The sequence below is a fragment of the Rosa chinensis genome, chromosome 4 (genome assembly GCF_002994745.2).
Source record: "Rosa chinensis cultivar Old Blush chromosome 4, RchiOBHm-V2, whole genome shotgun sequence".
Taxonomy (NCBI): Eukaryota; Viridiplantae; Streptophyta; class Magnoliopsida; order Rosales; family Rosaceae; genus Rosa; species Rosa chinensis.
Genome location: NC_037091.1, coordinates 40361598 through 40376284, shown reverse-complemented (window position 1 = coordinate 40376284; position 14687 = coordinate 40361598). Strand labels below are relative to the sequence as shown.

At 39.3% G+C, this 14687-nt stretch overlaps 3 protein-coding genes across 4 annotated transcripts; 2 read left to right on the top strand and 1 right to left on the bottom strand.

The window, feature by feature from the left end:
* Nucleotides 1-6442: 6442 nt before the first annotated feature.
* LOC112199301 (BAHD acyltransferase At5g47980) lies at nt 6443-7780 on the top strand. Its single transcript, XM_024340337.2, has one exon. It carries the CDS (start codon nt 6443-6445, stop codon nt 7778-7780), a length of 1338 nt encoding a protein of 445 aa, XP_024196105.2.
* Nucleotides 7781-8452: 672 nt separating this feature from the next.
* On the top strand, nt 8453-9363 carry LOC112197704 (non-specific lipid transfer protein GPI-anchored 25). The gene is made up of 3 exons (XM_024338494.2): nt 8453-8843; nt 8953-9018; nt 9110-9363. The coding sequence occupies exons 1-3, from the start codon at nt 8453-8455 to the stop codon at nt 9304-9306; spliced, it is 654 nt and encodes a 217-aa protein (XP_024194262.1). The 3' UTR covers nt 9307-9363.
* Nucleotides 9364-9487: 124 nt separating this feature from the next.
* Nucleotides 9488-14093, bottom strand: LOC112197703 (probable RNA helicase SDE3). 2 transcript variants are annotated; one of them, XM_040518175.1, is made up of 6 exons: nt 13941-14093; nt 13603-13732; nt 12304-13127; nt 12042-12215; nt 10140-11597; nt 9488-10026 (listed from the first exon to the last, which is right to left on the bottom strand). In XM_040518175.1, exons 3-6 carry the CDS (start codon nt 13099-13101, stop codon nt 9733-9735), a joined length of 2724 nt encoding a protein of 907 aa, XP_040374109.1. In that variant the 5' UTR covers nt 13102-13127; nt 13603-13732; nt 13941-14093; the 3' UTR covers nt 9488-9732. The 2 variants fall into 2 exon arrangements, with proteins under 2 accessions (XP_040374109.1, XP_024194260.1); XM_024338492.2 differs by having other exon boundaries at nt 12304-13110.
* Between the last annotated feature and the right edge of the window lie 594 nt (nt 14094-14687).

The following is a 14687-nucleotide window of genomic DNA, read 5'->3' as shown; positions in this document are numbered from 1 at the left end:
GATAATGCAGCAGCCAATAAGTGTGCTATTGAGTTTGTTAGGTCCAAACTTAACAAAAGAGAAAAACCAGAATCAATCTTAGAGGGTAAGTTCATGCATGTTAGGTGTACTGCCCATATTTGTAATTTGATTGTTGGTAGTGGGTTGAAGAGACTAAATAGATCAGTGTTGGCCATTAGAAATGCGGTGAAGTTTGTTAGGTCTTCACCAGCAAGGTTAGATAGTTTTAAGGCATGTGTAGAACTGGAACAGATCCCTTGCAGAGGATTGGTTGTTATGGATGTTCCCACGAGGTGGAATTCAACATTCTTAATGTTGGAAGCTGCCTTGAAGTTCAAAGCAGCCTTTGCAAGGATGGAGGAGCAACCGGACAGCGGCTTTTCAGCCTATTTCAAAGAGCCTGACGAAGAGTATGATGAGGATGGGAATTTGGTTCCAAGTAAAAGCAAGAGGCCTAGAGTGGGGCCTCCATCCGAGGATGAATGGGATAAGGCGGAAGTGTTTGTGCAGTTTCTTAGGGTATTTTATGAAGTAACTCTAAGAGTCAGTGCAAGTAATAGGCCCACAATCCATACCACTTTTCATGATGTGTTGTCAATCGAATCGGAGATAAGCAAGCTCTTCATAGAACCTGAAATTGCAACTGGTTTGGACACCCAGAAGGTTTTGAGTGATATGGCAGAAAATATGAGGTGCAAATTCATAAAGTATTATGGTGGCTTTCAGGATTTGAATCCCTTGGTGTTTATGGGGCTGATCCTTGATCCTAGATTCAAGTTAAGGCATGTAACTCATCTTTTGACAAATGAAGGGTTTGAATTGGAAGATGTGCGGACTAAAACAACGGAGTTACGTGATGTGTTGATGTCCTTGTATGAAGAGTATGCACCAAAGGAGGCCCCTGCACAAAAGAGAGGTCAAACAGAGGTTGAAAGCTCATCTTCACAAAGCACTGTAACAAGCACCGGCAGTAAAGGAAGACAATCTTACATCAATGATTGGAGGAAAGTAGTTTCTGAGCTTGATGTGGCTGTGGTTTCACATGAAGTAGACAAATACTTGTTGGACCCTCTTGAATTCACAAATGAGAAGGAAGGGTTCAAGTTCCCGATTCTGTTATGGTGGAAGATCAATGGAGCCAAGTACCCTATACTTCAAGCAATAGCCAAAGATGTGTTGGCTGTTCAAGTTTCGACAGTTGCATCGGAGTCCGCTTTTAGCACCGGAGGGAGAGTAATCGACAATTTTAGGAGTTCATTGACTCCTAAATCTGTCGAAGCATTGATTTGTCTACAAAGTTGGTTAAGGGGGAATGATATTAGCTGCATAGAAGATGAACCATGCATCAAAGATTATGAGTTCTATGAAAAGTGTGAGAAAGGTGCAGATTTTTAACTTTGTGTGTTTGTTTTTTTAGTTTTCAGTTTTCGCTTTTTAGTTTTTACATTTCAGTTTCTGCATTTATTTTTTACATTCTGACTATAGTTTCTTGTGTTTTGTACTTTGGTATGTAGATCATGTAACCTCAGCCTCTTCAACCTCTTGTCCTCCTCCAAAAGCTAAGGGAAAGAATGGTATTAGAACTAATGATGAAGTTGTTCAACTCAGTGAAGATGACTCTGAGGATGAAATGGTGTCTGATGATTCAGAAAACAGTTGATGCCTTGATGTGATCAGTTTCTGACTTTTTGGTTTATGCTGCAAGGATGGACTCTTTCATATTTTCATGAACTTATTTCAATTGCTAGTTTGCTACTTGGTTAACTGGTTTCTGAACATTTCCATGTAATATTAAGCTGATAGGCTTAGAACATGTAATATTAAGTTCTATATTAAGCAGAACTTGCTACTGTGGTTTAACTTGTAGCTCCAAGTTCTGCTTTGATTTGCATTTTGGACAGAAATGTGCATGAAGTTCATTGGAGAACTAATTAGAGATGTTTACAAATTTACAATGCAGCATTTTATCAGGTTTCTGAAAATTTTGCTATGCAAAGCAGGTGGTACCGATTGGATTCGGGCCTAATCGGTATGGCAGCTGATTTTCCGGTGTCCCAAACCGAACCAAGCCGACTCTAAAATCGGTATCGGTATCGGTATAGGCATGTTACCGAGCCGAGCCAAACCGATCCCAGGCCTACTTCAGACCAACAAAAGGGGGGGGGGGGGGGTCTCCCCTAACTGCTTGTATAGGAACGTAAATCATAGAAACCAAAAGGGCATTTCAGAGACATCAAAACTTCCTTTCCCGCCATCTCTCTCTCTCTCTCTGTCTATCTCTCTACTCCTTCCACTCCTTCCGATCATGAGCACCAGTACACCACCGCCACCGCCACCTATCTGCACTCGCCGTCTCTCACGACCGTCCTCCTCCTCGCCTCCTTGTTCGTCACTCTCGACGCCGCAAAGTCAGCAAAAGAATCACCGCCGTCCGCTTGCGCCGATGAGCTCGTCCGGTTCTCGCCGTGCCTGCCGTAAGTGGCGTAGCCGCCGAACAACCACTCCGACTCTCCGGCGTCCAGGTGCTGCCACGTGTTCTCGTCGGCGGAGGAGTCCGGCCACGCCGTTTGCCTCTGCTACCTGGTCCAGGATCCTCTGATGCTACGCTTTCCGGTGACCGTCGCTCGCGTCCTCCCTCTCTCTTCCATTTGCCGTCGCCGGAACTCCACCGCTGCTTCTACTTCTCTTCAGTCTCTCTGCTCAGGTTCTTGATTTTCTTCATCATTTTCTTTTCCCCAATCTTTAATTTCTCTAATCAAATCTATAATTATGAAAATTGATTATGATTTCTTGGATCCAATTTGTTATACAGAGTCGACGGAACTCCCTCCTCTCCGCAACACCAAGGTTTCGGTGATTTCAGGTCCTCCTCCTTCTAGTACTAGTCTCACTCACTTCATCAGTATCTTGATTATTTTACCTTAATCGCAGATTAGGGAAGCCTTTAATTTGAGTTTGGGATGTTAATTAATTTTCAGGTTATGAAACGGCCAAAACCAACAAACAAGTCAAGCACAAAACCACTTCTCAACCCCACCGAGCTCAGCAGTAGAACCAGCAAGAATGTCGTCGTCGTCAGAGGCCATGAAACTAATTTTCAAGAACAACACTTCTTGGTTTCTACCTGCCATATCGGTTTTCATACTCATCTGATCATAGAACTTCAAGCGGGTTCGGTTTTTCTCACTCATGGTGGTATATTGAGATAGTAAACAAGCATGCTTGTGTTTACTCTGCTAGATTGGCACTCATGAGTTTCATTTGTATATTGATTTTGAGATGAATCTGTGATAATTGTATTGATTGAGCAATGAAGTCTTTTTAGTTTTTTTCTGAAAAGATGTATCAATCCTAATTCAATATAGCATATCATCAAGGCCACGTTTGGTTAGCGGAAAGCAAGCATCAGGAAAAGAAACTTGTTCATTTCCTGCGTTTGGGATGCAAAAGGAAAGGAAATCATTTCCTGAAGGAAGGGAAAATAAGGGAAAAAGTGGTTCGTTCCAAACCCCAACGAAATCACTTTTCCTCCTTCTTTCCTTGCATTTATTACTCGTAATATATTATTTTATTACATTATTTACAATCTTTTTTATAACTTTCCTGATAACTTTCCTTACGTTACCAAACATTGGAATGGAAAGTTATTGGAAAATTTCATTTCCCTTCCCATAGGAAAGACAAATTAATTACTTTCATTTCCGTGAACCAAACGAGACCCAAGTGAAATTCACATTCATTTCTGTATAGTAATTAGGGATGGCAATGAGGCGGGTTGGGGATGGGGATCACAATACCATCCCCATCCCCGGGATCATTCTCTACCCCCATCCCCGCCCCAATCCCCAATAAAATTATATTGGGGATTCCCCATCCCCATCCCCACTGGGGACTAAATCTCCAAACCCGCCCCAAATCCCCAATAAGAATTTAATAAATAAAATATTTTTTTCTCATATTGCCTTTTTAAAATCAAAATCTACAACAAATAAATTTAAAACATGATTAAATTCATAAATCATAATTCATTGAGTGCAAAAGTTAAAACACTATTAAAATAAAAGTGTAGCCATTAAAGTAAAGTAGTAAATGTATATATTTATGATTTATATTATAAAAAATAAATTAAAATATATATAGTTAAATATATGTATATATTATTGGGGCGGGTTTGGGGATGGGGATCACAATACCATCCCCGCCCCATCCCCAATCTTAGATAGCGGGGATTGGGGATCCCCATCCCCATTCCCCATTTGTCCCCAAATTCTCCCCCCATCAGGGGCTGGTATCCAATGGAGCTCCGCCCCGCTGGGGATTTTTGCCATCCCTAATAGTAATAGGAGAACAATCTTTATGACAAACCACATATAACTTCATCAGCAATACATTAGCAAATCAACTGTCATGAAGTCCTTCGTCTACATCGACCAACAATCCCCTCTACAACTTCCATTCCAAGATTCCATAACTTATCATGAAGGATGGCTAAAAAGCGCCGTCGTGCATGGTGGTGATACTACCGCGCTATTAAAGCTAAGAGCGAGTCTGCTCTGCTAGGGTTTTTCTAGGAGAGGAGTCATCTTTTTGGATTTTTGGTTTGGGTTTATAATTCAAACTAATAACTTTTTACTTATGAGATAAATAATAATGCCACTAGACCAATGAAACTGGGTAACAATTGCTTGCTTTTAATTGTTGATTTTTTTTTCTTCACATATTATAGTTGATATTATTACAAAGGCATGGGGACAAGTTCCTTTGTTCTAGTTGCCCAATGAACTTTCAAGAAGAGTTTAGCAACATTGCATCAACCAGGAATGTTCGAGTTAATACACTGCCTAACTAATCTTATTCTAGTTTATGTTAGAGTTAACACTGTGCCTAACATATCGATAATCAAATCCTAGTTAATATTAGAGATAATATTTTGCCTAACTCCATTGAGTTTATGGGTCTTCTATGATATGAATCATATTATATTTTACATCTAATGAGATTCAGGTTTCGTTATCTCCACCTTATCAAGACTTCAAAACACAGACAGTGCCAAGGAAGGTCAAAAAAAAGAAAAAAAAAGTCCACGCTCTGAATATTATCGTACGTACACCTCTCTTTTTTATGTTATTAAAGAAAAAAAATTTAGGTAAATTATATCTACACATGCTTATTTTCTAAATACACACCCCCATAAAAAATTTTGTTCATTTTTTTAGTGAAAGTTCCTTTTTTTCCCCTACTCATGAAAAAAACTAAACCACATGCAGAGTCTCTCCTCATTCCTTCCATTATTTATTTTTATTTTGCGGATATCAATCTCTTTCATGAAATCATGTATCTTCTATTTAGAACAAGAACCAAATATGCCTATTCAAATTTCAATCATGTATGTATTTCCAATTAGTTGAGTGATATAGCTCAGTTAGCTACAAGGACGTAGGATCGGTATGGGTTGCCTGGGCTACAGGCCCAGTGGTTTGTTATTTTTTTTAATACAAAAACTTAATAAGCCTAAGCTCACCTACATATATATGTATCATAGCCCACCTAGTTACAAGGATGTAGGATCAGTATGGGTTGCCTGGGCCATAGGCCCGGTGGTTTGTTATTTTTATTAATACAAAAACTTAATAAGCCTGAGCTCACCTACATGTATATGTATCATAGCCCACCTAGTTTTTAATATCAAAGTCTAATGAATTAATTTGTCCAATCAATAAGTCCAGCATATCGTTGGAAAATAGAAAAGAATTTGATCGGGCTCAATGAAATAAAAAGAATGTTCTATTTAAAAGGAAATATAAATAATTCAAGTGAGTAGGCCAAAAGAAGTAAAAAAATTCTTCCAGTTTCGTACAATAATTACTGTGTCTCTTGTGAGTTGCGGGTGATTATCGTGTCTCATGTGAGTTGCGTTCTTAGGCATAGTTTGACTTTACCTTTGTTTTTTAGTTTAGGAATAAAGTGCGCATGGAATTTCTTTAATGAGCGTTATTAGTTAGGAATTTTCTTCCCAGTTAGGCCGAAAAGGCAAAGAGTATTTCTTTCAAATCGCGAGGCTTTGGCGTATGTAATATCCCGCTGGTGACTCTTTGAAGTCGTTAGAATATATGAATATTCATTTCCCTAAAAAGAAATTCTTAATGTCTTCCCATAACAAAAGAAAAAAAGAGTTATTTAATTCTCTACTCTTTGCTTTTTACTATATCTTGTTTTTCTCAAGCTAGTTTATTTGGGTTCATTTAGTATTCATCAAGAGCATTTTTTTTTCTTTTCCTTTTTTTTTTCTCTAGTTCTTTCATCTAAATTTAAATTTTAGTTCCAAAAGTTTTAATTGTCAAAAATTGCATACAGGAGATGAGAGAAGTTGACTTCCATTGCACCATCATATGTCTTTATATAGATAAATGTTTCATTATGAAACTCATATGTGTGGAGAAAAATGTGTTCAGAAATGATGGTTGAAGTGATCGACAAGGAAACAATTACACCATCATCTCCTACTCCTCACCATCTTACAACTTCCAACCTCTCTGTTTTTGATCAGTTTGTACCAGACTTATATGTCCCCATACTTCTCTTCTATCCCAACAATAGTACTACTAATCACAAGGGAAACACGGTTGATCACCACTATTCATTGATTACCGAAAGATCCAAGCTTCTGAAAACTTCATTAGCTGAAGCCCTTAGCCGCTTCTATCCCTTTGCAGGAAAAATATTTTGCCACAACAACATTCTTTCAATCTGTTGTAATGACCATGGTGCGGCATTTATCCAAACCCATGTCAACTGTCCCATATCAAAGGTTTTGGAAAAGCCCCATGATGGGATGCTAAATCAATTACTTCCAAATGGCATAGAATCAACATTTGAAAGCACAGGCTATCTCCTACTAGTCCAAGCCAACTTCTTTGAATGTGGTGGACTTGCAATTGGGGTTAGCATTTCACATAAGATCGCGGACGCCTTCACACTCGGAACATTCATCTGTAGCTGGGCAACAATGAGCCTTGGCACTGATGTAGTGGCTTTTCCAATTATAGAATTTGGTGTTGCAGCATCTGTTTACCCACCACAAGATTTATTCATCAAGTCATTGCAAACTTCTGGGGAATATGTTTATGGAGATTGTGCAAAAAGGAGATTTGTTTTTGATGCCTCAAATATTCTACGTCTCAAGTCAAAAGCCGTCAGTGTCATCGTTCCAAATCCAACTCGTGTTGAAGTAGTGTCAGCGTTTATTTGGAAATGTGCAATGGATGCATCAAGATCAAACTTGGGTTTTACAATGCCAGCCATGCTATTTCTAGCAGCAAATATGCGGAAAGTATTGGGGTATCCCACTTTAATGGGAAATCTTTTAGGATATGTCTCTGCAGCAAAGGCACAAGAAAGTGATGCAACTCTTCAAAGCTTGGTTGCTATACTACGGGAAGGCATTGAGAAATTTAAAGTGAAATATGATAATGGAGTTAGTGAAGATGATATCTACCAACATTTCAAAGAGCATGAAGATTTAATGGGTAAGAATGATATAGATAACTATACTTGTACCAGTTGGTGCAGGTTTGGCTTCTATGAAGCCAATTTTGGATGGGGAAAGCCATCGTGGGTCACTATTCCAGGTGTCCCAATCAAGAATCTAATTTTATTGATTGATACAAAAGATGGTGAAGGCATAGAAGCATTCTTGAGTTTAAAAGAAGATGACATGGCTGTAATTGAAACCAATAAGGAGTTCCTTGCGTATGCATCTCTCAATCCTATTGTTATTTGATATGTAACCCCCCAACCCTAAGAAAAAACAAATAAAACCTCCTCTTGTGTGTTGATGAAAGCATAGTGTTTCTTGTGCCAGGAAACATGTTATATAAGGAAGTAGATGCTTATTACTAGTAACATTGTTTAGTTGTTGTATACTTTCCTCATCAACTTCCATGATTAATTTGCATTTTGATTCATTCATGTGAGTTGTTACTTTTGTTTAGATTTAAAGTTTGCTGATCTGGTTACGTGAATGTCTTGTTCATTTAATAACCTTTAAATTTTTCGAAATCAAATAAATGTAACTGACTACTTTTTTATCGCATTTTCAGCTTACACAGTTTTCTAAAGCGATCATATTTATGGCCTATATAATACCTTATCATGTTTAAACGATCCACACGAAGCATTAATTCTAGCAATTTATTTTACAAAATTACGAATCACAGGGGACAAACAAAATTCAAAACTCAAAAGTGATAAGCCCTAAAACCATTTTGCTAATTTCTATTATTCTATAATATTTAACTAGCCAAACGGTGAGCACCGCCTTCTTCCACTCCCCTAACTAATTGTATAAGAACGTAAATCATAGAAACCAGAAGGGCATTTCAGAGACAACAAAACTTCGTTTCCCGCCATTTCTCTCTCTCTCTCTCTCTCTCTCTCTCTTCGCCTTCCGATCATGAGCACCACCGCCACCGCCACCTCTTTGCGCTCCTCGTCTCTCATGGCCGTCCTCCTCCTCGCCTCCTTGTTCGTTACTCTCGGCGCCGCAAAGTCAGCAAAAGAATCGCCGCCGTCTGCTTGCGCCGACGAGCTCGTCCGGTTCTCGCCGTGCCTGTCTTACGTGGCGTCGCCGCCAAACAACCTCTCCGACTTGCCGGCCTCCAAGTGCTGCGACGCGTTCTCGTCTTCGGGGGAGTCCGGCCGCGCCGTTTGCCTGTGCTACCTGGTCCAGGATCCTCCGATGCTCGGCTTTCCGGTGACCGTCGCTCGCGTCCTCTCTCTCTCTTCCTTTTGCCGTCGCCGGAACTCCACTGCTGCTTCTACTTCTCTTCAGTCTCTCTGCTCAGGTTCTTGATTTTCTTCATCACTTTCTTTTCCCCCAATCTTTGATTTCTCAAATCAAATCTGTAATTATGAAAATTGATTATGATTTCTTGGATCCAATTTGTTATACAGAGTCGCCGGAACTCCCTCCTCTCCGCAACACCACGATTTCGGTGATTTCAGGTCCTCCTCCTTCTGGTACTAGTCTCACTCACTTCATCATTATCTTGATTATTTTACCTTAATCGCAGATTAGGGAAGCCTTTAATTTGAGTTTGGGTTAATTAAGTTTCAGGTTATGAAACTGCTTCATCTCCTTCGCCAAAACCAACTAACAAGTCAAGCACAAAACCAAGCTTCTCAACTCCACCGAGCTCAGCAGTAGAACCAGCAAGAGTGTCGTCGTCGGCAGCGGCCATGAAACGAATTTTCAAGAACAATACTTCCTGGTTTCTACCTGCCATATCGATTTTCATACTCATCTGATCATAGAACTTCAACTGGGTTAGGTTTTTCTCTCTTGGTGGTAGATTGAGATGGTAATCAAGCATGCTTGTGTTTACTATGTTAGATTGGCATTCATGAGTTTCATTTGTATATTGATTTTGAGATGAATCTGTGATAATTGTACTCTGTTAGAAGTCTTTTTGTTTTCTGAGAAGACGTATCAATCCCAACTCAATATAGCATATCATCAAGTGAAATCCACACTCATTTCTCTGTAGTAATAGGAGAACAATCTTTATGGCAAACATATGTAACTTCATCAGCAATACATTAGCAAATCAACTGTCATGAAGTCCTTGGGATTATCTATACGAATCCCACTTAGACACTCGGCTACATCTATAGCCATAAGTTGATGCTTCACCCGAAAAGAAGAAAATACAGTTCCAGCTAGAAACTCAGCGTTTACTTCCAGCCATCAGACCATTCAGATTCATCAACGACAGGCTGAGGAACTTCTGTTTCCAGCCACTGTTCAGCTCCATCTCCGTTCTGGATAGGTTGCGGAGCTTCTGCATCCCACGATCCTTGAACCCATGAATCAGTTCTAGAGAACTGAGCGTTTTCTTCACTGTTGTCCCAGTTATCTTCCTGTGTTGGGTTCTCATAAGAAAATTCCTCCTGCCTGACAGGGAGATTACAACCCTGATAGGAATTGTTGTCTACACAGCGCCACAGAAGCTTATTCCAGTTGGGATCCTTCCAAAACCAAACAACGCATGTTAAGTAAATAGGATTGCACAGATTTATAAAGTAAACCTTATTTGATCAAAGATAGTGTTGCGTGCAACCAGTAAGGAAAAAGGCAATACCTTGCTGATAATATGTGGGTTCCCAATTATAATCAGCAAAGATTTGGCACGAGTAATAGCCACATTAAACCGTTTTGGATTGCTCAGAAATCCCAAACAGTATGTTCTGTCAAATTCATTGTGCTTGATTGTTGATCGCACAGTTGATATTATGATAACTTCCCTCTCCTGTCCCTGAAACTGCTCGACACTTCCAACCTTGATGTCAGGCATGTCCAAATCTTCAAAAGCTTTCTTCACTTTGAGCACTTGCTGTCGGTAAGGAGTTATAACCCCAATATCTTCTTCACTCAGGTTCTTTCCTGCAGTCAATCTCTTAGTGACCTCCACTACCTTACTAGCTTCAGTCCGGTTAAACCATGATGGATTGTTTCCCTCCCTCTCATCACAACCTTGAATGCCAAAGAAAACCACGGGGAAGTCCTTATTCGGAAGAAAGTCCAGCCTTGTAATGATGGAAACTGAGTCATCTTTACAAGCAATCAACTCTCCTCCATAGAATAACTCATTGGGGAGATGCAAAATGTCTGGGTGACATCTGTAATTTCTAACCAACTTTGTCACGTAACTGTAATCTTCATTTCTATAAAATTCACAGTCGAACATCCTCTCCAAGTATGATATCCCCAAATAGTAATCTTCTGCTTTCTTGGAGTTTATGATCGGCCCTAATTGCATAGGGTCTCCAGCAAGAACAACAACTGTATTCCTCTCATGCAGACTAGCTACTGGGATCATGGTTTCTGGTTCTGAAGCTTGTCCTGCCTCATCCAAGAAAATATGAGAGAAGTGGCCTTTTTCGATACCTTCTGCATAAAGAAGAGCGGCACTCATATAGGTTGATATGATGATCCTATAGCGCCTGAGGGCTTTGGGTGGAGGACAGTTGAAGATATTGTCCTCGAAGGAGCAAAATTTAATATAATCAGGCTTGATATCTTCATAAGGACGGGTAGGTGCATTAAGCCTGAATATTTCATGTTCTTTAACTACTACGTCAGCCTTTTCATTGAGGAGTTTCTCGAGGATGTGGTCTGCTGCACTATTTGAAGGTGCACAAACAAGAACTCGAGCTTTTGCTTGACTTTTGTAGAGTTGGAGGATTGCTTCCACTATTGTCATTGTCTTGCCTGTGCCAGGAGGTCCATGAATCACATAAGGTGGTCCTCCTTTGCAGCCAAGGATCATCTCAACTGCACGCATCTGCTCTTCATTAAGTCTACAAGAAGGTATAGGGTACAGTTTTGGGGCATTAATCCATCTTTGAGGGGACTCAGATGGAAATAGGAACCCTCTGTCTAACTCTGCAGCAGCATCAGTCGCTTGATATAACCTTCTCATGGAAACTCGATTATATGTGAATTGCACATTATAAAGATTACCGTCTCTGTGGTCACTGTGAAAATCTTGCGCAAACTTCAAGTAAACTTCATCAGCCTCTACATGGTGAATGAAACCCTGAGAAAAACAAAAAAAAAAATTCTGTAAAACATAAGCTACAGAACTCTAGATATAATAATAACACAAAGATAACAAAGAAAGGTATCGATGAGAAAAGAAAAAGCCAATATACATGAATTGGCCAACAGCTTGTGAGATGCAATGCATATAAATGGATGAACTTGCCAAACCATATATGAACTATTTTGGAATGGCCACAATAGAAAATGACTTCTAGGTGTAACCAGATAAAGGAGAAAATGCTTTCAGAGGTTGAGCTAAGCATCCCTATTGGACCAAAAGTTTAAACCTATTTAGGTTGAGCTAAGAAATTACAAAAAGATAGTTAAATAAATAAATAATTCCTATATTCAGGGGATTCATAATACTACTTAGCACAGCAATGACTAAATGCATAAGATGCTTAGTTATGATGATGACTTTTTGTATAAGAAGAACAACCTGATATGGATTAAGTGTTGTGTCATCTGCATACTCAGAAAGCTTGGCGAAAACATGATCCCCTTGGACAAGTGAAGGCCTTCTCTCAGCAAGCCCTGGGACTTCAAGGGACAAATAATGATATCCCCTCCTCCTCAAACTAACATATTCCATATCATAACTTCTCATGCTTTCCTGAAGCAATCGCCGAATTGCGCATAAATCAGAAAGAAAAGAAATACAAGAATCTCCACAAAGTGTTGTTACAAGGTGAAAAATTTACCTCTAACTGTATTTCCTCCATCATCAGTAAAGTCTTGAAGTGATCAGCATAGTTCCGCCTCTTAAGACCTTCTGTAACACATTCAGGATCGTGCCCGCTCAAGAGGTAATCCCTAAGTTCCTTTGGAATGTCATATCGCGGAAGCCTATTTTTGTAGGGTAGGCGTTTTGTTTTTCTACTAGGGCTTACAGCCACATGATAGGAATCCACAACAATTGGTTTCTTTTTAGTGCGTCTTTCGAATGGTCTTGTTGAGGCCAGAGATTGGGAGATTTTGTCATCAGCCAAGAGAAAAACAGCACGTTCAATCTGATTATCCTCGAAATCAAACTGCACAACGCTGGTGTGCATACCAATTTCATTGGGCTTGCAAGACAGCCACACAGTCAAAGTGTCTCCTGGTTGCAGCACTCTGTCCTCGAGGGAAGCAGACTCGAGGAAGGATCTAATGGCCTCTACACCAGAGTCTTTCTTTGGAGGCTCCATCAGAGAAAGTGTGAAAGAGTCCTCTGGAGTTGAGGCATAAATTTTAACACCCCATAGCTCCACTGGCTTACGGGTGGTGTTCTCAATTGTTATTTGATCCGAAACTGTTTCTCCTACAACTACTGATCGAGGCTTTTGACCTTGCTTTCCTCCCACAAGAGGGAATGGGACTGAAATAACAATCGGACCCTCTTCAGCTGGGTTGTAACTACAAACCGATTTGTCATCTTTGAAATCGATGAACCCGATATCCCCTTTGTCTCCAATGACAGAGCACTCATCATCATCCCACTTACCCCCAATTGTACTCATCACAAAAGACTGAAATCAACAAGAAACTGTGAGAATGTGAGCTTCAACTCGACAAAAGAGATCAGAAAATAAGAACCAGGTTTTAACAGAAGATCAAGTGCCAGTTTTGTGATTTACAAGAAGCATTGCCAAAATTACAGTCAGATTACTACAGATTATCAACAATTTCAGATAATCAACAATCTCATCAAAGCTCTGCAACAAAACCAGTAGAACTACAATCAGAAACACCACAGATTAACAAATTCCAAAAAAAAGAAACCTAAATCTGTGAAGCATATCAATAAGATCAACACAAACTTACTTCAATACCTCTGATCCAAAAACAAAAAAGTTGCTTCAATACCCAAAACCCATGTGAGAGTCAAAGTCCAAAATCATACAGAACACAAAAAAGCTGTGAAATTTGGGCAATAAACACATTGACAAATGCATACAGATACAGAAAGATTAGAACTTGAAACAAAGCCTAAAAGAAAGAGATTAGGTTGAGATACAAACCAGTTATTACAAATGACTGAATGAGATGACCAAAACCCACCGATGATCAAGTATAAATATGAAAGCGGCCCAAAACGGTTCACTGCATTTCAGCATTCATCACATGAAAAATGACAACCCAGACCAAGCTCTGGGAAGTGCGAGAGAAACAAACAAATTAGACAACCCAGGAGAACCAGAATACTGAATCACGAGAAGAAGCAAAACATAAATAAATTGGAGTTGGTGATTTAGTGAGGTGTTCCTTCCACTTTTGGTTTGTCTTTTTTTTTTTTTCCCAGAAATAAAGAATGATTCTTTGAAAATTTTCTAAACAATAATGAATTTGAAAAATGAACCTTTTATTTTCGATTATGACTGGAAGCCGAAACGCCCTAGGCCTTAAATTCTGGATGCAGAGACCAGAGATGGCTCAGGTCGCAGAGGGATGCTAAAAAACCGTATTGTGCGTGGCAGAGTCCGATTGGAGTAGACCAGTCCCAGTAAATACTGACTCTGCTTCACTGAACTGGAGATGAAATTTAGTAAATCACACTTTGGACCTTCTAGTTTGATCAATTCTTACTCTTGCCACTGTAGTTTTTAAATTTCGCAATTTTGGTCCCTGAGATTCGGTAACTATCTAATTTTGGCTCACAATCATTTTTTTTTTTTTAATTAAAAGTTATCAATAGCTATAAAAGAAAGTTTGGGCTCACAATCATTAAAACCTTTAATAGAATAAAATCAGCAAATCCAACGCTATTAACGTGGCGAGGATTATATGTTCGTTTTAGCTGGATATTTGTCATTTTTTACTTAAAATGTCTGTGATTTAACTGATATACAAAGTTAGCGAATTGCGAAAGAAATCTAGCGAATTTGACAGTTTATATTCGGTAGTTTGCGAACTTTGGAGTGTATCTAAACCTCTAAACTGTTTTAAGAAATATGATCAAAATTCAACATAACAGTACTGAGGCGAAAATATTTGAATCCATGTTGGATCTTACAACTTTAATGGTTGACGGTTTAATCAAAATTTATTTATATTAGATGCGGTAAGCACTTAGTAGTTTCCCACTCGTAACAAGCTACACATGCCA